The sequence below is a fragment of the Rattus norvegicus genome, chromosome 10 (assembly GCF_036323735.1).
Source record: "Rattus norvegicus strain BN/NHsdMcwi chromosome 10, GRCr8, whole genome shotgun sequence".
In the NCBI taxonomy this organism is placed as follows: domain Eukaryota; kingdom Metazoa; phylum Chordata; class Mammalia; order Rodentia; family Muridae; genus Rattus; species Rattus norvegicus.
In genome coordinates, this window is record NC_086028.1 from 17,404,679 (window position 1) to 17,426,627 (window position 21,949).

Sequence of the window (21,949 nt, forward strand, 5' to 3'; positions counted from 1 at the left end):
ATGTTTTACTTACTTTTTTTTTTGCTGGAAGTAATTACCCTTTTATTCGCACAAAATTACACCAACCCAGGAGTCCAGGGCCCAGGGATAAGTTAAGGCACACATCAGGTAAGGGCAATATCCCCAGGCTGGCATGCCCCAAACTTCCTGAGCAAATCCAAAGGGTCCTGGTGGTTGTGAGGGTCTCAGAGGGCCTCTGTCTTCCAGGTGAAAGGAACAGAACGGGGTGTAGTTTGGAGGAATACTCTGTGGACACGTGCAGGTGACCTGAGGCCTTGGATCACTGGGAAGCCACGGGCCAGCTGCAGCTCACTTCTCAAAGCAGGGCAGGTAGACGAATCCGAAGCCCGGTGGCCCTTGACAGCACCGTAGATGAAGATCACGTGGTAGACTCCCGGGACTAGCAGTAGGACACCCGGCTTGAAGAAGATGGCGCTGGAAACACCTGGAGAGGGGGCCACCTCCAGTCCCACTCCGTCCAGGATAAGCACTAGTCCCAACAGAAGAAGCAGGAAGGAGGCCAGCACTACCCGGCCGTTTTTCTGGATCAAAGGATGTTGGGTCCAGCTGCAGCAAGCATTGCAGGAGCGCTGGGTGCTACTGCTGATAGTGCTGGAGGAACACTGGGAGCTACGGATAGACATGTGCCCAGAACCCCTGGTGCTGACTCCCCATCAGGCTCCGGAGAGGCCTGGGCTCCATCCTCATCACTTTCCAGGTTCTGGTAGCTAGTCGGGACTGCTTGTCTTCATCAGCTACCTCAAACTGGGCCCAGCGTTCGAAGTGCAGCGGCCCGAAGCGGGGGGACCCCGCTGGACTCCGGCCCAGGCCCCACGTTCTCCAGGATCAGCTCGAATGCGTCATCGATGCTGAACTGGGGCCGGATGGCGCTCATGGCCCCCCGCCAGCCTAGGCGCCCAGCACCGCCGCCGCCATTTGGGCCCGCCCATGTATTACTTATCTTAATTTCTGAGGTTTTGGGGTTTTTTTTGGAACCGACTTTAAATGTTGCATCTGAAACTCCGTTCCAGTCACGCTGCCCCCATCCTGGCCTTATGAGATTATTTCACTCCTTCACAGGCTGTGGAGGGAATTCACTGAGCTAATACAGGTGAAGAGCTCAGTCAGAGTTAGCTCTCCTCTGTATGACCATTCCGGAAGCACAAGGAGCGGCCATCACGTCAGCTGACTAAGGAAGGCCGCCAGAGCTGCTGTGCTGATACTCACCTCAGCATCTCTATGGAGTCTTCACACTAGCGGAACTCTCAGCCATCTGGGACAGAGGTGCACTTGCTGCTCTGAACGCATGGTTTGTGTCTACGCCCCTTTCGGGAACACTTACAGTTCTTCACTCCCAGCACAGAACTCCTTGTCCCCGCCCATCCTTACCTCTTCCCCGACCCTCCTGCAGGTTCTGCTTTCCAGGATCCCCACTGTGGACCAGAATAATGAATGCATCTCGGTCACCTCTCACTCTATAGTCTCACTGCTCCACCTCTCACACGGCCTGCTGATCCATGAATGACATTCCCAGACCTGGGGAAAGCAGCTCACACCTGTCATCGCAGCACTTGGGAAACCGAGGCAAGAGCATTGCCTTGAGTTTGAAACTACCTTGGGGATACATAGTGAGCTACTGGCCAGCCTGGGCTGTAGAGTGTCTTGGGAGAAAACAAAACCAAAGGCATTTACCCAAGCGTTCTTCCAGAAACATGTTTTGTCAGTGCAAGAACGTAAGGAATACCCCCACCCTGCACATTACTTATGGGGGCTCTTAATTCCTAGCCATCCATCTTCCAACAGTCATTGAATTTGCTCAGATATTTCCTGAGCTAGCTTGCTTTTAAAAACTCAGCGAGCAGTTTCTCCAATTGAATTACTCTTTTGCTTTCTTACTCCGCCACCCATCCCCTGCCCCGGCTTCCCAAATGACTTCTGCTTGCTTCACTTCTGCGTCTTGGTTTTCTGTGGCTCCTGGCCTGTTCAGTTCAAAAACAACAGATATTGATTTCCATTTCCGCTTAGGACTTCCTGGTCATCTCTAGTTCCCTTTAATGGCTCCTCTGTAAAGCCTCCGGCTTCCTGAACCCATTTTCCTTGTGATTGACTTCACAATGAGGGCCCAATGCCACTGTCAGCAGCTCAGTCAGTCTTGGCTCCACTCCCAGGCAGCTGTTCCACTCTGTCCTTTGTCAGAGCCTCCTGCTCGTCTCAGAGCCCACAGGAAACTCCAAGTTTGTCCTTAGCTCATCTGAGAAGAGAAGAGGGTCCTGGGACTGGTTACACATCAGGAAAACCAAAAACCCTGGACTCTGAAGCACACTGAAAAAAGTATTGAATTAAAATAAAAAAATTTTTAAACTATTATTTGTGTGTGTGTGTGTGTGTGTGTGTGTGTGTGTGTGTGTGTGTGTGTGTGTGACACCAACCCATGCTTGCCTTGGACAACTCTCAGAAGTCAGTTCTCTCCTACCAGGTGAGAAAAACTCATTTGTATGTTCTGGGGAGTTAATCTGGAAATCACCACTTGAGTTAACAAATCCACCTGCAAAGACCAAGAGCAGCTGTTCAACAAAGGTCAGACCAGCGTGACAGCAGTGCTATTCACACTGGCCCACAGCTGGAGGCCAGCCAGGCCCCCACGGAGCACTCACTAGGGCTTGACTTACAGTGGAACGTTACAGCACACCAATCAGAACAGTGGAAACAGTGAAAAACACCAACTGTGGATAAGGAGAGAGAAAGTTTGGGTTCATTGCTACTATTGGAATGAGAAACAGTGTAGCAGGTTATGGTTAAAGGGCGCACACCTTGAATCTCAGCACCTGAAAGGTGGAGGAGGTGGATCTCTATGAATTCAAGGGCCAGCCTGGACTATTTAGTGAGTTCCAGGCCAGCCAGTGCCACACAGTGAGACCTTGTCTTGAAACAACAAAGTAGCAACATAACCCCTCTGGACAATAGTTGGGAAAATTCTTACATAAGATTATAAGATCTAAGGAGATTTCAATCCTCCCATGTTTGTGATCATCGGTAAAGAAAATGGACATAAATGAGAAATAAAATGGAGATAAGAAAGAAAAGATTTGATTTTTAAAAAGTTAAGTTAATTATAAAAGAGTAGCGAGCAGCATACAACGATGTGGATGTTTGATGCTGTATTTACTGCTGCAGTCTTTGCTTCCACAGGAGGCGTTCCAGCTGCCAGTGACTTCTCATTGAGTCCTCTGTGTACTTGTGTGTGCTTCATTCTCTCTGTGTGCACTTACATGTGTGCATTTGTGTATGTGTTTGTGGGTGCATATGTGTGTGGATATATGTGTGTGTAGACACACATGTGTCTGCATGTTTGGATGTGTGTACACTTGTGTGTGTGCCTATATATGTGTTTGTGGGTGCACATATTTGTATATGTGTGCACTTTGTGTGCATGTGTTTGTGTTTGCACATGTGTGTGCATGTTTGTGTGTGTGTGGATGCACATGTGTGTATATGTGTATGAGTGCACACATGGTGAAAGAACAACCACAAGTGTTGTTCATCAGACCCCATCCTTCTTCTATTTGTTTTTTAATTTTAATTTTGAAACATGGTCTTTCACTGGCCTGGAATTCTCTGAGCAGTCAAAGCTGGACAGCTAGAAAGCCCCAGTGATCTGCCTGTCTCTGCTTCCTCAGAGCTGTGACACCATGCCTAGTTCACTCTTGAAAACAGTGGCTCACAAATCTAAGTGACACCAACAAGTGATGAGGTGAGTAAGACATGATAGGAAGTGAGGGATGTTTGGACATAGGAAGATGGGGTCCATGATAGTTAATGTTGAGTGTTAACTTGACAAGATCTAGACCAATGGTTCTCACCCTTCCTAATGCTGCAGCCCCTTAATACAGCTCCTCATGTTGTGGTGACCCCCAAGCCATAAAATTATTTTGTTGTTACATCAAAACTGTAAAATTTTCTTTTGCTGTTATGAATTGTAATGTAGCTATCTGATATGCAAGGTATCTGACATATGATTCCCAGAGGGGTCGTGACCCACAGGTTGAGAACCTCTGCTCTAGACTCACTTTAGAGACCAAAATTCTGAGTATGCTTTGGAAGAATGGTCTACTTTAGGTTAAGTGCCGGGCTTGCCTGTGAAATGGTGTCTAGTTTAGGTTGAGGTTCGAAGAGCTATATTGAGTGTGAGCGGCACCACCCCATGCCCTGGGGTCCTGGACTGAATAAACCATCTCTTAAGTGCCGCCATTTGTCTCTGCTTCCTGTCTGCCTACACTGTGAGGTCTCAGGCTTCTGTTGCCATGACTTCCCTGCTGGGACAGATGGCACCCTCAAACTGTGAGCCGAAACACCTTCCCTCCTGTAAGTTGCTTTTGTTGAGTGTTTCGTTGCAGTAATGAGACCAGTAACTAATGCTGACCCACACAAGTCTAGCAAAGAGATGCCATCAAACCTTTCTTCTAGATGAACATCAGATTATAGCCGTAGAGATTCCTCTGAAAACCTCAAGATTACATACTTGTTTGGGTGGAAGTGAAGTCCCAGATATACAAAACTATTGATTATCTTCTTGGATATCCTGAACAATGTTTCAAATTCTTATACTAACTTGAAAAGCAATGCTACATTTTGTCCTGTTTTTGGGAATGTTTAACCAATATGTCAAAATGTATAAAACTGCTTGATTTGAATGTGATTTGGACTTTCCATAATTTTAGTCTCTTTTGGTTATATATCAGTCTTCTGTAATTTCAGTTACTGTTAAGATTCGAAACACTGTGCTGATAAATTGGTTTTACCTTGAAGACACATTTAAGTCAAGCAAATAGATATTTAGAGCCTGAAAAGGTGGCTCACAGCACAAGTAAGGACTTGAGTTAAGATCACCAGTCTCCTCGTCAATGAATGTGACAACCTCTGTGTGTAATCCCAGAACTGGGAGATAGATAGAGACAGGAGAATTCCAGGCCTCTCGTTAATCGGTGAGCTCCAGATTCAAACTGGAGAGATGGCTCAGCAGTTAAGAGTGCTGGCTGCTCTTCCAAAGGACCAGATTCGATTCTCAACACCCACATGGTAGCTTACAACTGTCTATAACTGCAGTACCAGGGAATCTGACACCTTCACATAGACATACATGCAGGTAAAACAGAAATGTACATACAATTTTAAAAAATTATTTTTAAACTAGATAGATAAGTAGATAGGTAGATAGATAGATAGATCAGTAGATACATACATACATAGATACATAGATAGATAGATAGATAGATAGATCAGTAGATACATACATACATAGATAGATAGATACATAGATAGATCAGTAGATACATACATATATACATACATACATCAGTAGATACATACATATATACATAGATAGATACATAGATAGATATATAGATAGATACATAGATAGATACATAGATAGATACATAGATAGATAGATAGATAGATAGATAGATAGATAGATAATAGATGATAGAATCCAATTAAAAAAGGTTGAGTATGTAAGATGGTTTGGTTTTGATGTTCAAATTCTAGAAAAATTTTGGCTTGATACCAAAAATTACTTGATAATCATCACTGTCACAAATTGTAAAATCTTTCCAACACTGGATCCCAACTGAGCCATCCTAACTCTGAAAAGCAAATGTGACTGTGAGTTGGCACGAACTCCTCTAAGGAGTCCTGAGCTGAAGATGGGTTAACCCCTCAGCCCTGCTGAAGTTCTCAGCCTTGGTGCAGTTTGCATGATGGTCGCCGTTTTAAGACACTTGTGCATGAGCTTTCCGAGAGCTACTCAATAACAACTAAATAGGAAATTGGAGTGGTGATCATATCATCTCCTAATTTTACAAATCTTTTCTCCTATGCTTACCATCATCAGGTCCCACCAGAGACTGCACATTTACATGGACGAAGAAAATCACCACATACATAAACTGTGATATAAAGATCTCTTGATCTAGCTGTAATCTTTTGGAATTTTTTTTTGTCTTCTGTGTATGATGTCCTGCCCGCATGTAATCTGGGTGCCACATTCACGCTGGGTGCCCCCAGAAGGAATCAAGTGCCCTGGAACCGGAGTTACAAGAAACCGTGTGCAGTCATCTGAGTGCTAGGAATTGAACCTGGGCCATCTGAGAGAGCAGCAAGTAGTCTTGGCCACTGAGCCATCTCTTCTCTGGTTGCATCTTTCAATGGCTCTAGAGAATCCATTTCTTCAATGACATCGGGTCTGCCATTGATGCTTCTGGTGAGGATAGTGGGTTGAGCCATATGTGCAGTGTGAGTTCTGACATTTAAAATTAGCAATTCTTTGCACCAAACAGATGTTGGGAAATACCCCAGTTTCTCCAGTTCACACGGCTACAGGATGGTGCACATAATACTGGTAACAGCCCTGTTTTTGAACTTACTCACTCCAGAAGCAAGGTTGTCACACACACACACACACACACACACACACACACACACACACACTTCCAATCCAGCAGTGTGTATGTTAAACGTCCTCCCAAGCCCCTGTCCTTAGGCAGATCCCTGGCTCTGTAGCTGGGAGAAGGAAAACAGCAAACAACCCAAATGAAAACCACAGTTCCTTGAGAACAGCTTCCAGAAGGCAGGCACAGTGTGAAAGTAGAGAGATTTGTTGGGAAGGAAGGACTTGTCGGGAGGGGGAAGAAGAGGGAGACACGGAAGGTTAGTAGGGGAGGGTGTGATTATATACAAGGACTGGGAAAGAATAAATATATATTTAAAGTCGAGCTGGAGAGTGAAGATTACTAAGATTCAGGGCTAGGGAAAAAAATGGGGAAAATGCTGCTTACTCTCCCAGCCTCTACTGCTTAAAAAAAAAAGACATATTTATTATTTCATCATGTGGTGGACTTAAACAGATGGCTGGCTATCAGAACTGTTGTTTTGATTTCTCAAACCCTACCTTTTTTTTTTTTTTTTTTTTTGGTTCTTTTTTTTCGGAGCTGGGGACCGAACCCAGGGCCTTGCGCTTCCTAGGTAAGCGCTCTACCACTGAGCTAAATCCCCAGCCCCCAAACCCTACCTTTTAATAAGGGTTCTTAAATGCTTTAACCTCCCTTCTAGCCGACCTCCCACTAGAGGTAGTGGAAAGGAAAGATTATTAGATACAGGGGAAATGGACCTGTTTAGAAATTGTTCTTTGGGGCAGATCCCATCTGCATCGTCAGGAAATCAGCAGTGCAGCTCACAGGAGCTAACAGCAGCAGCTCGATCCGCTCACAAACACCTCACAGATAAACCAGCAGTCCAGTTCAGTCATGTCGGGATAGCAAACACGAATCAGCAGTGGTGGCATGACCTAGCAGAAACAGCTCAAACCAAACCTTCACAAGTCAGCAGGAGTGGTTATGACCCGCAGGGATGCCAGGAGACGTTCTCTGCTGCACCTCTCTCAGTGACTGGAGACCAGGAAGTGTGGCACAGCTGGCCCTACAATCAAGCTCCGTGATTGTCCGTCAAGTCCTAATTCTACTGTCTCCAAACATCACATGGATCTTGCTTCCCTACGTGCCTTGCCTCAACACTTGAGTCTGTCTTAGCAAAACTCCTCGTGAGTCTGTATCAGCTGACATCACTCTGCCAATCGGCCCGAGGCCATAAAAGTGACTAGAAGCCACCAGAAGTTTTCTGGTGCATTTCTCTCTATGGAGTCATGACTAATGGAGCTCAGCTACTCAGTGTAAGGTGAACCAGTACATGCCTGTCGTTAGTGAAGAATCCTTCATCACATGTCCTTTCACATGCTTGCTTTAGCAAAATGTCGTCTTATGTGTGTATGCTTCAGGAAAATGTTCCTTCACATGTCTGCCCCAGCAAAACACCATCCAACACAACTGACTTTCCAAAGAAACCATAAGTTTCCACTTTAACGGGCTAGAAAAGAGAGGGTTGTCCCAAGTGACCCTTGTGGAGGCTTAACCCCAGGGATAGAGTAGAGGATCAGGAAGAACTGAGTCCAGAGGAAAAAGAAACCCCACTTTGGGCAGCACCTCACTCTCCCCTGTAGCTGGGCTGTGTGAATCTAAATTCTGCCACACACAGGGCAGAGACATAACCACCTTCTACCACCCGAGCACCAGGCTATCACTTCTGACACCAAAGTGGACATGACATTTGAGGAGGAAGAGCAGCTACAGCATCTGAAGTATTCCCTGCAGAACTGCAGTCAGATGGTTTTTTGTTTGGTTGGTTGTTTTTGGTTTTTTTTTTAGGTTGTTTGTTTGCACCAAACAGTTCTCCAGTTTCTCTAGTTCACCTGGTTATAGAGGTGTGTGTGTATGTATGTGTGTGCTGCGTGCGTGCTTGTGTGTGTGTGTGTGTGTGTGTGTGTGTGTGTGTGTGTGTGTTAAGGTTTTGTTTTGTCTTTTACTGTCTATTCTAATGCTAAGTGCTGGTCCTCAAGACCTGGAGTCTGTGCATAGTCCCACCCCAAGTTAATTCTGATTGGTGGATGAACATGCTAACAGCCAATAGCTGGGCAGAAGAGACATAGGTGGGGTTTTAGGTTTCGAGGGCTTGAGGAAGGAGGAACATGAGGAAGAAGAATGTGCAGGAAGGGAGGAAAGAGATGCTGCCGTGGGTTAAGGGTCAAGAGAGCCCCGAGAGCTACCCAATTGGAGTTAAGAGCACCTCAGCTGGAATGTAGTAGATAGTAAGCAATAACTCAGGGTTATCAATAGGAAAGTAGATTCTAACAGCGTGGAGGTTAGGCAGTTGCCCAGCTACTGTGCCGATTAAGACTGATGACACATGTAAAGGCTGTGAGTGTGTCTTTCATCTGGGAACTCCATAACCAATGGTGGGGTAGAAACTCCGGGCCGGGATTTAAATAATTTTCTACTACACGTGAGCAATAGGCTCAAAGAACTAGGCCCAGATTCCATATTGCTGAGGGCCACGGATTGGAACCAGACCAAAACCATCCTGATATTCTCTGCAAGGGCGGGTGCTGGCTGACCTGAGTATACAGCCCAGCCTTCCCGCGCTGGACCATCCCGTGAGATGCCGCTGCAGAGGACTCAGAGGTGAGGAAGAAGTTCAGCTCCACAGAGCATGTGATGGGAGGGCAGCATAAGTCCTCTCTGCTGGCCTTTGGCTTTGCTACGCTTGAGATTCTGGTTGCCCTGGGCCACGCACTCTGAGGAGTCAGGCCTGCTTCCCCGAGGCCCATAGCTAAGTCAGCAGTGGACAGGACTGCCTGTCCTAGACATCACTGTCACCCAGCATGAACATCAACCCAAGCTACATCCCTGTCTCTGTGTCATTCACTGAACTTAATGCATCAACTGAGACTCTTAATCTCAGGATCATGGATTCGAGCCCCACATTGGGCACCAAATACCACTGGACTGTCTCTGATTCACCAACTCCTAAAAAAAATGACACAGAGTCTTATGTTTATGAATGCTAGGCCTTATAGTGTAGGCTATGTCCCAACTAGTTGTATAACTTAATTAGCCTGTTCATTCTAATCTACAGTCTGCCCCTTGGCCTCTCCTTCAGTCCCAGCACCTGTTCCCTCCTCCAGGCCTGGCTGTTGAATCCCTCATGTCTAATTCTATCCCACAGTTCCTATCTCTGCCCAGATTTCCCCATTTTCCCACCTTTCCTCTCCTTCCTTGCTCTAGGCCATCAGCTGTTTACCAAACCAGTCAGAAGGTAGTGGAGAAGCAAGTTTACAAAAGACTCAGGCAGGTGATGCTTCATAAAAATAACAATAGCAAAGTGCCGACAGTCTTCAGCTCCCTGCAGATACATAAATCAACATTTGAATGATACAAAGATAACCTTTACCCAGTGCACAAGAAGATAATCCCAACAATTCTCCAGCAAACGGCAGCATCACAGTAACACAGTGACCACCCAGCTCTTAGCAGGGTAACATGAGACAGACCCAGGACCACCATCTTCTTCAAAAGTCCCTTTCCTTCCTCAGGATATCCACCCACACTTCCAGAGCTGGGCTGATGCAGGGTCAGGCTGTCTGCTGCCAGAACTCTTTGGCCAGAGCCCAGCTCCACCTCCAAATCTCTCTACCCTATGATACCACTCCTACCTAGGGATCTCCTGAGTCCTCAGTGCCAGCTTGCTGAGCCACCTACCATCCTCCTCTTCTTTCCACCCACATCTCAACTCCGCTGAGCAACACCAGGCCCTCAGCTGCTGAACCTACGAACAGCAGTCGTAAAGAGCTGTGCCCAGGTTCCATGCTGCTGAGGGTCATGAATAGGCCATCTGGCTCAGAGACACTTGCCGGATTTCGGTGTCACTCTGGCCACGTAAGGCATCCCTTGTATACTTTTATTTTGTCTCTAACAGTGACTCTCTATGGGTAAGACATGCTTCATCGATTGTTGCTGATTGCCTGCCTTCCCTGTTAGAATGAGTCACAGAAAAACAATTCCTACCTGCTGTGTTTGTTTCTGTCACCCAAGCACCTTGTTCAGATCAGGTATTAAGTTACCAAGTGAATGAATGAATGGCTTAAGTAAATGAATGAAGGAGCTCCCAGAGCCACCTGCACTTTCAAACCATGCTCTTCTGCAGTGTGTCTGATAGACAGGGCTGAACACGGTATGCATGTGGTTGCTCCAGAAGGTTAAGTTGTCCTGGGAATGTCTAGAGTGGGAGGCACTGAGGAACAATTGTGAAACAGTAACAGTTGCTCTTTAGGGGATTGTATCATGGACCACCTGGAGAGGCTGCACGGGAGCTACTCAGTGGCAGGGTGATGCTTACCCTTAAATAGTTACATCTTGCTGCCAGTGTCTCCCCCTTCTGTAAAAGAGACACTGGTTACCAGGCTTAGCCTTTCAGTGGCCTTTGGGTATGTGTTCATTGAACTGAAATGTAACCCAAAATTTTGGGGGTTTTGTGTGTGTGTGTGTGTGTGTGTGTGTGTGTGTGTGTGTGAATATGATCTTCCCCCATCCACACCCGTGTTTATCCACTCAGTTGGTAAACATCTACAGATCAGCTGCCAGTGGCTGGCCACTCAGAAGACCCCTGTTCCTCTTGCAGGAAAGGAAGTGCTCATTGATTCCAGGTTCTTTTCTAGGGGCCTGCAGGACTGTGCTGACCCGGGGATGATAGCAGGGAGATGCCTGCCCAACTTCATGTAGTTACATTCTGCTGGAGGGTCCTGCGAGAAGAGGTGGCGGCAATGCCAAAAGCTGTGAAGAAAATGCACGCAGGAGGTGAAGGAGGTTTCATTAGAAAAGTCTGCAGAAGAAGACACTTAGACTAAAGCTTAAAGACTGGAAAAGCATTTCCGAGCAGTGAGCAGCATGTATAAAGGGATACCTTTCATGACGTGGAGTGAAGCCAGAGCGGATGTAGGAAGAAGGTGTGACAGAGGAGGGGACTAGATGAGGTCAGCAGGTCTCTGAAACCAGATTCTGCTAATCCCTAACGGCTGCTCTAAGAATCTGCCTTTTATTCTACATGCGGCAGGAAATCACTGGGACATTTAAGCAATGGGAGAGTGGGGGCGGGGAATGCGATCTGATTTTTATTGGTTAAACACGCTCCTGGCTGAGAATAGAGAACAGCTCAGAAAACGCTGCTCAGCGGAGGGAGGGAGATAGGATATCAGGAAGACTCCCAGTTCTGTCCTCAAAGGGAGCTTTGTTTCTTCTCAGAGGCAGCCAGAGATGTTTGAGTTCATGTCTCAGCGAGCCATGCTTCTGTGCTGCATGACCCTAGGCACCCTCTCTTAGTTCCTGCTTTCTCGCTGAAAGGAGAAAATTAATGCGCTGAAGATCTGCTGGGCTCACTGTGGCTCGGATAGGTCTGTGAGTAGGAAGCATGACTCCCCAGGAGACACTGTCATTAAGCGAGTGGGTCTCATGGAAGAGCGCCACCTGCAGAAGGGATTAATGTATTGATCCTCTAACCAGGGCAACTTACCCTATACAGCAGGGTGATACTCACCCCAAGTCTCTCTGGACGCCCATCTCACTCCTGCCACTGTGATGCCGCCCACCACAATGTCCTCACCAGAGGTCACAGGGGGCCGCCTGACCTTGGACCTTTCGCCTTCCGAACTGTGAACTCAGCAAACCTCATTTCTTTATACCACCCCTGGCCTCTGACTTCCTGTTGTATCTGGACCAGTACAGGGATGTTAGGAACACAGTTGACTCCAGTTGACTCCATTTACATTGTTGTAGATGACAAATGGCTGGTAACAGTTACATCTCTTTATAAATTGGGGGAAAGGTGGAAGGTGAGGTGGGAAGACAAGGGGTTCGGTCGTGGCAACTTTGAACACCAATTACACTGAAGAACATCTGTGGGCAAGGGCATCCAGAGAAGGCTTCTGGGTAGGAGAGAAGTGTAAACAGTGCCCCCTTTAAGGAAATAAACTTGGCCACAGGAGGATGGAGATGATGGAGGAGACACTGCGTACTCTCTCCCTGCCCCTGAGAACACATACCCTCCTCCTATACCACGAGGCTCTCCCTGCATGGGGATTCTGCTTAAGCCAGCGTCCTCTAGGCATGGTTTGCTTGTTCTAGGCCCCTAAACCTTCACGGGTGTTGTTCTTGTGATGAGCATCCCTATGGAAACAGGCACGCAGACAGCACCTCAGAGAGATCATTTCTGTCCCCTCTCCATCCAGCCATGTCCTGGGAAAGAGCAGGGTTCCAGCCCCAAGGCTGCTGGTAAAAAAGCAACAAAAAAACAGGCTTCAGCCTCCCTGGCCTATTTGTTTTTGGTCTAGGGACTGGGAGAAGTACAGCCTGCCAGCCATGCTGACATCAGAATCACTGAAAGACCAGGAGCTCATTCGAGCTCGATGAGAAGCCCCTCTGGTGCCTTCCTGTCTGATCCAGCCATGTGGAATGCAGTACCCCCTTGACTCCAGCAGGGGCGTTCTGTGCTCTGCCGCACTTGAGTTTGCAAGATGCCTTCTGGACCAGGAATTTGGAATAGCACCAGCTAAAGCTGGAGCCTGAGCTCTATTCCTGGCTTCTGCAGACCTAAATCAAGGGCGATATCCTACTCCCAAACGACTCCATGAGACAAAAAAGCAGAGAAGGCCACCTAGAGGCTGATTTGTCATTAGTAAGAACACATTGTGGTCAAGCAGCCAGAGACAGGCTTGCCCGTCACAGAAGCATCTCTCAGAGACTCTCTGCAATTCTGTGCAGAGAGCTGGGAGTTTTAAAACAAGTAAAGCCAATCTAGGAAGCTTGGGGTCTGGTGAGAGAGCCAGGAGTGTGTGTGTGTGTGTGTGTGTGTGTGTGTGTGTGTGTATGTGTGTGGTGTGCGTGTGTGTTTGTGTGTGTGTATGTGCTGAGTGTGTGTGTGTGGTATGTGTGTGTGTAGTATGTGTGTGTGTGGTGTGTGTGTGCATGTGTGTGGTGTGTGTCTGGCATGTGCATGTGTGGTGTGTGTGTGTGTGTGGTGTGTGTGTGTGTTTGTGTGTGTTGAATATGTGAATCTGAGTCCAGTCCTATAAACAGACATTTAACAAGCACTGGATTATGCAGAGTGATGATGATGCTGGAGATAACCTACCTGCTGATAAGCAGTGCATTCTCACACCGTCCTGCAGGGGGCACCCTCATTACACTCCTACACCAGCCTGCAGGGGGCATCCTGGAGACTGTGTGCCTATCATTAAACCACAGATGACTGTGAAATGGGGCAACTGTCTAAGGTATAGCCCTTCCCTGAAGTTTTTTTTTTCTCCTTTTCTGCTAAGATATGTTTATTTTATTTGTATGTGTGTGGATGTAAGTGCCTACAGAGGACAGAAGAGGGCGCCAGATCCTCTGGAGCTAGAGATACAGGGTATGAGCCATCCCTGATGGCTTCAAGGAACCAGACTCTGGTTGTTTGCAAGAGCAACAAGAGCTCTTAACTGTTGAGCCATCTCTCAAGCTCTCCTTTTCTTAAAACAAAACAGAGAGAGAGAGAGAGAGAGAGAGAGAGAGAGAGAGAGAGAGAGAGAGAGAGAGAGAGAGAGACCTGAGGACCCTGTGATGGTTTGAATATGTTAGGCCCAGGAAATGGCACTATTAAAAGGTGTGGCCCTGCTGGAGTAGGTGTGTCACTGTGGGTGTGGGCTTTAAGACTCTCGTCCTAGCTGCCTGGAAGTCAGGATTCTGCTAGCTGCCTTCAGATGAAGATGGAGAGCTCTCCTCCTGCCCCATGCCTGCTTGGATGTGGCCAAGTTCCCACTTTGGTGATAATGGACTGAACCTCTGAACCTGTAGCCCCAATTAAATGTTGTCCTTATGAAGAGTTGCCTTGGTCATGGTGTCTATTTGCAGCAGTAAAACCCTAACTAAGACAGACCCCGTAAGAAGGTGGGATAATGAACCTGTCTCACAGGCTGTTTTTTTTCTGAACAGGAAGGGCCCAAAGTCCAGTTGGCCGGTGGTGTTAAGGGTTAAACTGGAATGCGTAGCAATGGTGTCAAGGGTGTTAGCTTGGGAAACTGAAAGCATTAGGCACCATGAGGAGGAGGCAGATCTGTCTGGAATGCACTCACAGGGGTGCAGGGCTGGGATGGGGTTACCTCCCAGAGCTGCTTTTTTTTTTTTTTTTTTTTTTTTTTTGGAGCTGGGGACCACCAGAGCTGCTCTTGTTGGCTCGATATTTGTTTGTTTCTGTGCATATGCACGCTCGTGCAGGTGTGTCACAACCCATGTATGGAGTGCAGAGGACAACGTAAGAGAATTCTCTCCTTCCACCACATGACTCCCAGGGATCAAACACAGGTTGGTATCAGTCTTGGCAACAAGCATCTTTACCCTCTGAGCTTCCCCATGGGTCCTTTTTTCTTCCTTCTCTTTTATTTTTGTGTGTTGTTCTAATTAGTCTTCTGTTTCTGTGATAAAACACCATGACCAAAAGCAAATTGGAGAGGAAGGGATTTATTTCATTTTCCAACTCCCAGGTCATCCATCACTGAGGGAAGTTGGGGCAGACTGAAGCAGAGCCCATAAAGGAACACTGGTGACTGGCTAGCTCCCCTGGCTTGCCTTCGTTATGCAACCAAGGCCCATCTGCCTAGGGAATGACACTGCCCACAGTGGGCTAGGTCCTCTTTATCCATTAGCTATCAGACATGAGCGCAGGCCAATCTGATGGAGACAATTCTTCGGTTGAGATTCTCTCTTCCCAGGTGTCTAGGTTTCAAGTCAAGTTGGCAAACTATGGCATGTGTGGTGTCTCCCTGTATGTCTAGGTGTGTGTGTGAGTGCTCTTTCCTGTGTGGACTTTGGAGTCCAGTGCTCCACATGTTTTTCTTGGTTCCTTTCTTCATTATTTTTTGAGATGGGCTCTCTCACTGAATCTGAGGCTCACATATTGGCTAGACTACCTGGCTAGCAAGCCCCTGGGATCTGTCTGTCTTGTGTCCCCTACCCCAGTGGAAAGCTTACAGACGTAGGTCACTGCACTCAATTTTTTATATGATTATTAGGGATTCAAACTCAGGTCTTTATGCTTGCTTAATACATGCTCTATCCCTGAGCCATTTCCCCAGCACTTGGGAACCAAACGAGAGGTGACTGGTAGTCAGTGAGGCTGGACATGTGATCAGGAGATAAAAGAGGTTCAGAGTAAGAAAAAACATGGATGGAATTTGGGCAACACCAAGATTAAAGTTGAACCTGAGAGTGAGATTTAAAGGAGAGTTTGGCTATTACCAGTTTACCCGTTAGAAAAATCGCAGTATAGATACTTTCCATGAAGTACCTCCCTCAGACAAGCCTCCAAGACTGGCTGTTCTCATACCGCCTACAGGTGAGAAGACCAAGGGACTTGCCCAACCGCAGGCCCCGCATGACATGCCCTGTTAGATTTATGGCTGAACACAAAGCTTGAAGTCAGACTCTCTGCAGATGCCCTGTCATTCCAGCAATATCATCACAGGGAAGTACCCATCTGTTTACACTTCTCCAACCTCCCCTCATGGGCAAACAGAAAGAATGGCTTGTACCTCACAGGGCTATGCGACTCCGGTAAGACAAGATGCACGGAAGTGCCAGGCCAGCGCCAAGCTCATGGACAGACCTCAACAAATACCATTAGGCTGGCGGCTGGGCTAGAGTAAGTTTAGGATCCAAGTGGGATTTCCCTCCCACTTGATTCACAACAGCAGGAGAAAAGCACTGATCCCCTATGTAAAATCCGGCAGAGTTTGAACAGGCGTTTTTTTTTCCTCTGTCATTAATCACTGGGGAAATGCAAACAAAAGCTCCAGTGAGTCACTCCTGACACCACTGGGTGGTGTGGTCCGGGAACAATAGAAGAAGCAGAAAGTAAGAGGCGAGGGGAGCATAGAGGAGAAAGCGGGGCCTCCTGTCTTGTGCACTTCGGATGGGCTGGAGAGATGGCTCAGCGGTTAAGAGCCCTGACTGCTCTTCCAGAGGTCCTGAGTTCAGTTCCCAGCAACCACATGGTGGCTCACAACCATCTGTAATGGGATCTAATGCCCTCTTCTAGCATGCAGGTACACAGGTGTACATATACATAAAATAAATATAAAATGGCCACCAGGAAGTGGAATGAACAAATCCAGGTAGAATTACCATGCAATCCAGAAATCTATCCAGAACATACTCTAAAGTATATGAGTAAGGACTTTGAACGGATATCTGAATGTCAACATTCCCAGCAGCCTTAGTCACAATAGCCCAAAGGTGGCAATAGCCAAAGTGACCACAGATACGTGAACAAAGAAAACGGGTAAGAAACACACAATGAAATAATATTCGGCCACAAAAAGGAAGAAGGTCCTGAATCAGGGAGCACAGAGGCAGATACATCTTGTGAGTGTTAACTGAAATGAGCCAGATACCCAAGGACAAAGGCTGCAAGACTCGAAGGTCCTGAGTGACCCAGAGTGATCCAACTCACAGACAGAAATCAGCAGATGGGGATGGGGGATGGGGGTGGGGGGTGGGGAGTGGGGCAAGAATGAGGGGATGTGATGCTGGCACTACAGCTGCAGGCAGGAACAATATAACCTCCCCAGGTCAGACCCACCGCCTGGTCCCACATAGATGTCGCTGTCCACGGGGGAGGGGGGATGTCAGTGAGAACAGCTTAATCAAGAGTCTGTTTGTCAAGAGAGCCAAGAAAATGGTCCTGTGCCTGGGGCAGCACGAAACTATCTTTGGCACAAAATGGTCTTTGGGAAAGACAATTCTGAAGGAAGGGAGCTGGGGGAGGAGGATTACTAAGACTTTTTCTCCTCAAGACCATCCAGGTCAGCCTTCAAGGCTAGAATGGCAGAAGGCATGGGCAAAGAAGTCAAACAGGCAATGGAGGGGTTTCCAGAGGGAATCAGTAAGGCCTGCCTGGCAGAGGAGAGCCCTCCCTCAAGAAACTCTTCCGATGATCTTGGACTATGAGTGAGAAGGTCCCTGAAGAGCCCTGCTTAGTGGCTGTGAGAACACTATCTTCAATCTGAACATCCTACCCATGGTATTCTATGTGTCCGGTCATTCATTCATTCATTTAGCCAGCATCTGTCAGTTACCCAACCAATGCTAGGAGGCTAGGGGAAAAAGATGTGGAGTTACTTTTAGCTTTGATTTGCTTAGTGTGGGGCAACCATGGGTTTGACCCACCTGCTCCATGAATTTGGAGGCTGTCCTCAGTTAGGTCCTCTGTTAAAAGGCGATTAATCAAGCAGCCCCCCCACACACATACTTCAGTCAGGTGTTGTGAGACTTTAAGTGGGCATCCCTGTTAAGGACAGGGCATAGGGCCAGGTGTGGACTCAGTTCCCTGCGGGGTCAGGGGCTACCTATCCAGCATCCTTGCTCTCGCTCACATTCGCGCGGCCCTGCTGCCAGGGTATTCTTACAGTTTTTCTCTCACTGTCACAGACAGTAAACCCAAGAGACCTAAGGACCGCCGCTTCTCCCCTGAACCCCCAGGGCTGGGGGCGAGCGATCGGCTTAAAAGCGACTGGCACGCCCGCGGTTCGCAGACACCAAGGGGGATGGGCAACCCCCATTGAACCCATTTCGGAGATGGAGAGCTCGAGGAGGCTGCTTGGGTGCCTGGGTTTAGAGTCGCCAGGCCCCGGCGCGGGGGGCGGAGCGCTCCGTCCCGCCGGGCGCGGGGACAAAGGCCCGCGGGCGGACGTGGCCGGGCCGGGCCGGGCGGGCCCTTTAAGCGGGGTGGGCGGGCGGCGCGGGGGCGGGCAGGGGCGGGGCGCGGAGGGCGGTGGCGGCGGCCGCAAGTGCTCGGCGGCAAGGATCGCTTTGGCCCGGCCCGGCCCGCACGGCGCTGGGCGCGGAGAACGGCCATGCCGCCGCGGCGCAGTATCGTGGAGGTGAAGGTGCTGGACGTGCAGAAGAGGCGGGTGCCCAACAAGCATTATGTGAGTCGGCGTCCGCGCCACGCGGCGACCCCAGCCCCGCGCAGAACTTGTGCCCCGCGCCCTCACCGCCATCTCCCCACGCGCCCCGGGTCCCCACGCTCTCCCTGCGGTCTGTCTCCCCACGCGCCCATGCTCCCTGCGCCTTCCCCGCCATCTCCTCACTCGCCCCCTGGTCCCCGCCATCTCCTCGCGAGCTCTCGCCTTGCCCACCCGTGCAAAAGTCTGGCCCCAGCCGCTGCTGGAGACGAAGACAGAAACCAGGAGAGAAACCCACGGAGGCGTGGGTCTCAGGCCACCGTCCTACCCAAGGCACCCAGCCTCATAAGACCAGCCAACCAAGCCCCTCATCCTTCTGGGTATGGGTCATTTGAGCGCCCCTTTCCTGTAACTTCCGCTTAACAATGTGGGAAAGTTTCCCAGGAGTAACCCCCCCTCTGTGAAATGAGAATTTTGTTTGGAGCTGCCAAGGTGTGGAGAAAAATGGGTCCCTGACATCCTTTTGCAGATGGGAAGGTTGAGGCCCAGAGGCTGAGGGTTCTAAAATGTGGAAGGTGAGCCTGGGGTCCACGGTGACCCTCAGGTGGGAAGTGGCCTCCCAGGCTGCTTGGGGACGTCGTCTGAGGTTGAGGTAGCTCTAGTTCCACCCCAGAGGTTCTGGGTTGTAGGACAGTGGATTTAGAAGAGGCCCTGGGGACTTCGCTCCAGGTCTGAGGAGGGGGATGGTATCCCTGGCTGGAAGAAGCTGGCTGTGGCAATCTTGGAGAAGTTAACCAGGAAGGAAAAAAAAAGCAAGAGGGAGGGAAAAAAAAAACCTAACAAAGAAGTGTGGAACAATGACTTGAAAGGGCGTTGGCTGGAGGAAGGCTGGCCAGGGGCTTCTCTGGAAGCCCCTTTCGGATCTATTTGTTTAAGAGAACCATCCTTACAAGGCAGACCGCTATACATGCCTTCCCTGAGTCGCCCATAAAATTCTGGAAGGAGATGGCCGGGAATCCACTACACTCTACAAGAAAGGGTGTGCTGTGTTCCAATGTATTGTTATTGGCTAGGCCTTCGGTAACTCAGCCCTGGGCCAGCCAGCGGGGGCTGCTTCCTGGACCTGTGGTATCTTTAAATAGAGCTAAGTTTTCCTTGCTTCGGAGCTCAGCTAAATTGTCTTGGTTTCCCCACACCCCGCCCCCTTTTTCCCCCCTTAAGTATTCCAAATGCTGCCAAGTCTGGTTTCTTGTTGGAGCCTGTTGAGTTGCTTCTTGGGTATGGGACAGTTTTCAGCAACACACCAACTGGAAGAAGTCTGAAATTCTCCATGCCTCCTTCTGACACCAGATGCGCCAACCCAGAGTAGATAGAGCCACCAAGGACTGGGCACCATCTTCCACTCTCTTGTGGTGTCCAACACGTTTAGTGGTGGTTTTCTCAAGTCTGGTTCAAGGATGAGACAGCTCGCAGTGAGGAGCAGGGCAGGCATGTAAGTCCAGGCCCGTTGGACCAAAGAAGTTGGTCCGTCAGGCCACGCCTCGTCCCACATCTCACACACCCACAAAGTGGACAAAGTGCTCTTAAAACCTGGGAATCTGCTCAGGCTCATCCTCCCTGGCAGACTTCTGCAGCTTTGACGGGGGTACCCCTGAGGTTCCAGCCAGTTAGGGGCTCCCTGAGCCAGATCTGTGTAGCCTCCTAGCCTGGGGCTCAGCTCTGGAGCTCCCAAGTTGCTGTTTCCTCTGTTAGTCTCTGTGTCCTCTTTTGTAAGATGTGGTGATGATGCCTCCTCCCAGGGGGAGCAACCATGTGACTGACGTGGGGTTTCTTAACTGCAGCCCTGTGGTGTCCATGCCTCTCTGGTTGAAAACGTGCCGACATCATGTGGGAGCCTGTTCCGAGAACTTGTTCCTCTGTTTGTGGGCTGAGTCACTGCTGTGACAAGGGGCCTTCTCCCTGACATCCAGCCTTTGGTTCCCCAAATTGGGGGAGGGGGAAGATGGATGAATGCAGCCTGAGTCATCCAGAGGAGCAGATAATTTGGTTCTAATAGTGGCATTGTCCCAAAGCCAACAGCAGCAGACTGGACTGCGGTACCTGTCGCCAAGCTCCGTACACTGAAAGGAGTGGGTGTGGAGACAGGTGTTGGAGGCCTGGCTGAAGTTACCTTGCTTCTGCCCTCTACACAGCAGCTTTCTTTTCCTCGATTGTAACGACAAAAATACAGCCAGATATTGAGTGTGGCATGTCCCCTTGGGGACCATCTTAACCTGTTTGTTTGTTTGTTTGTTTATTTTTAATTGTATAGTCTAGTAACTGAGGCTGGGTACTTTGTAAGATAAAATAAAAGCCACCTGGGAAGCCGGAAGCCCAAGGTTGGGCTGTCCCATCATCTTGGCCTCTAGAAAGGGTGTCTTGTCCGCATCAGAGTTGTAGGTGACATCATGGTGGGAACATGTTTAGAGGGAGAGATTGTGAACTGTGAGACTAGAAGCCAGAAAGGTGGGGGAGGGGGCACTTTGCTCTTTTGTAATACGAACCCTTTTGGAACTACCTAGGAGAGCTACCTTAATCTATTTTAAGACCATATAACCAATGACCTAACTACCTTCCCCTAGGCCCCGCCTCTTAGGTCCTGCCACTTCTCCCAGCATGACAATGGGACCAAGCTTCTAGCACATAATAACCCTTGGGTGTGGACAGATCCTATGCAGTCCTTAACAGGGGTGACAGCATGTGCTTCTGCCCCAGTCACAGCACCACAGTGCAGTGCGCACCTCCGTTTGGAGCTGCTGTGCCATCCCCCTCCCTGATTCCATGCCTGAAAGGGAATCCAAGTCACAGCTTCTGAGGTTGCAGTTAGACAGCCGTGCCTGGGGCTCAGGGCTGGGTCCCCTGCTCCATCTCCATGTCAGATTAGCAGTCTCTTCACAAATCCACCTTCTCCTGTGGACAAGGCTGGTGTTGTCACTGTGCGGCCTCTGCTGTGCCTGTCCCACTCAGAGTCTGGGCTTCAGAATGGATGTGACACATCAGGACCACCCTCCCTAACTGGAGTGTTTTCTAGCAACCTGTCTGCTCTGGGAGTCTTGTCGGTTGCCCTCCCCTGTACTAACAAAGAGTGGTACCCTGAACAGGGTCTGATGAGGCAGCTGTCAGGGTCAAAGGCACTTGTTCTCTGAGACAGGGTCTCTCTGTGTAATACTCCTCCTGGCTGTTCTTGCACTCACTCTGTAGACTAGGCTGGCTTCGAACTCACAGAGGTTTGCCTGTCTCTGCCCCCCAAATACTGGGATAAAAGGCATGCTTTGTCACACCCCAGCTGTCACGACCGCTCTTTAAGGATGGTAGACTCCCATCATGTGACGCCAGTGTTCAGGGGGACAGAGACTAAAGACCATCCCTGTCCATAGACTTCTACTCCTGTCAGGCTCTACTTCTGTATGTGCTTCAGAGCTTTATATTGAAAATAAATAACAGGTGCAGAGTGCCCTGGATCTCGTCCCAGCCACATCTTTCCCCAACCCACTGCCCAGCCTTTGTTATCTACCATTCACAACACACACACAC

General features: G+C 48.9%; 1 protein-coding gene and 1 pseudogene across 6 annotated transcripts in view; one reads left to right on the plus strand and one right to left on the minus strand.

The window, feature by feature from the left end:
• Positions 1–309: 309 nt before the first annotated feature.
• Tmem134-ps1 (transmembrane protein 134, pseudogene 1) lies at positions 310–895 on the minus strand (annotated as a pseudogene).
• Positions 896–18,227: 17,332 nt separating this feature from the next.
• The window catches only part of Sh3pxd2b (SH3 and PX domains 2B), a 116,072-nt gene continuing 112,350 nt past the window's right edge, over positions 18,228–21,949 (plus strand). For 2 of the 6 annotated variants that reach the window (XM_063268956.1, XM_017597616.3), the window contains exon 1: positions 18,230–18,400. In XM_063268956.1, the coding sequence (XP_063125026.1) occupies positions 18,326–18,400 (75 nt within the window). In that variant the 5' untranslated portion in view covers positions 18,230–18,325. Of the gene's footprint in view, positions 18,401–21,949 lie in introns of all 6 variants that reach the window. The other 4 variants (XM_039087129.2, XM_039087130.2, XM_063268957.1 and 1 more) reach the window with 4 other exon arrangements.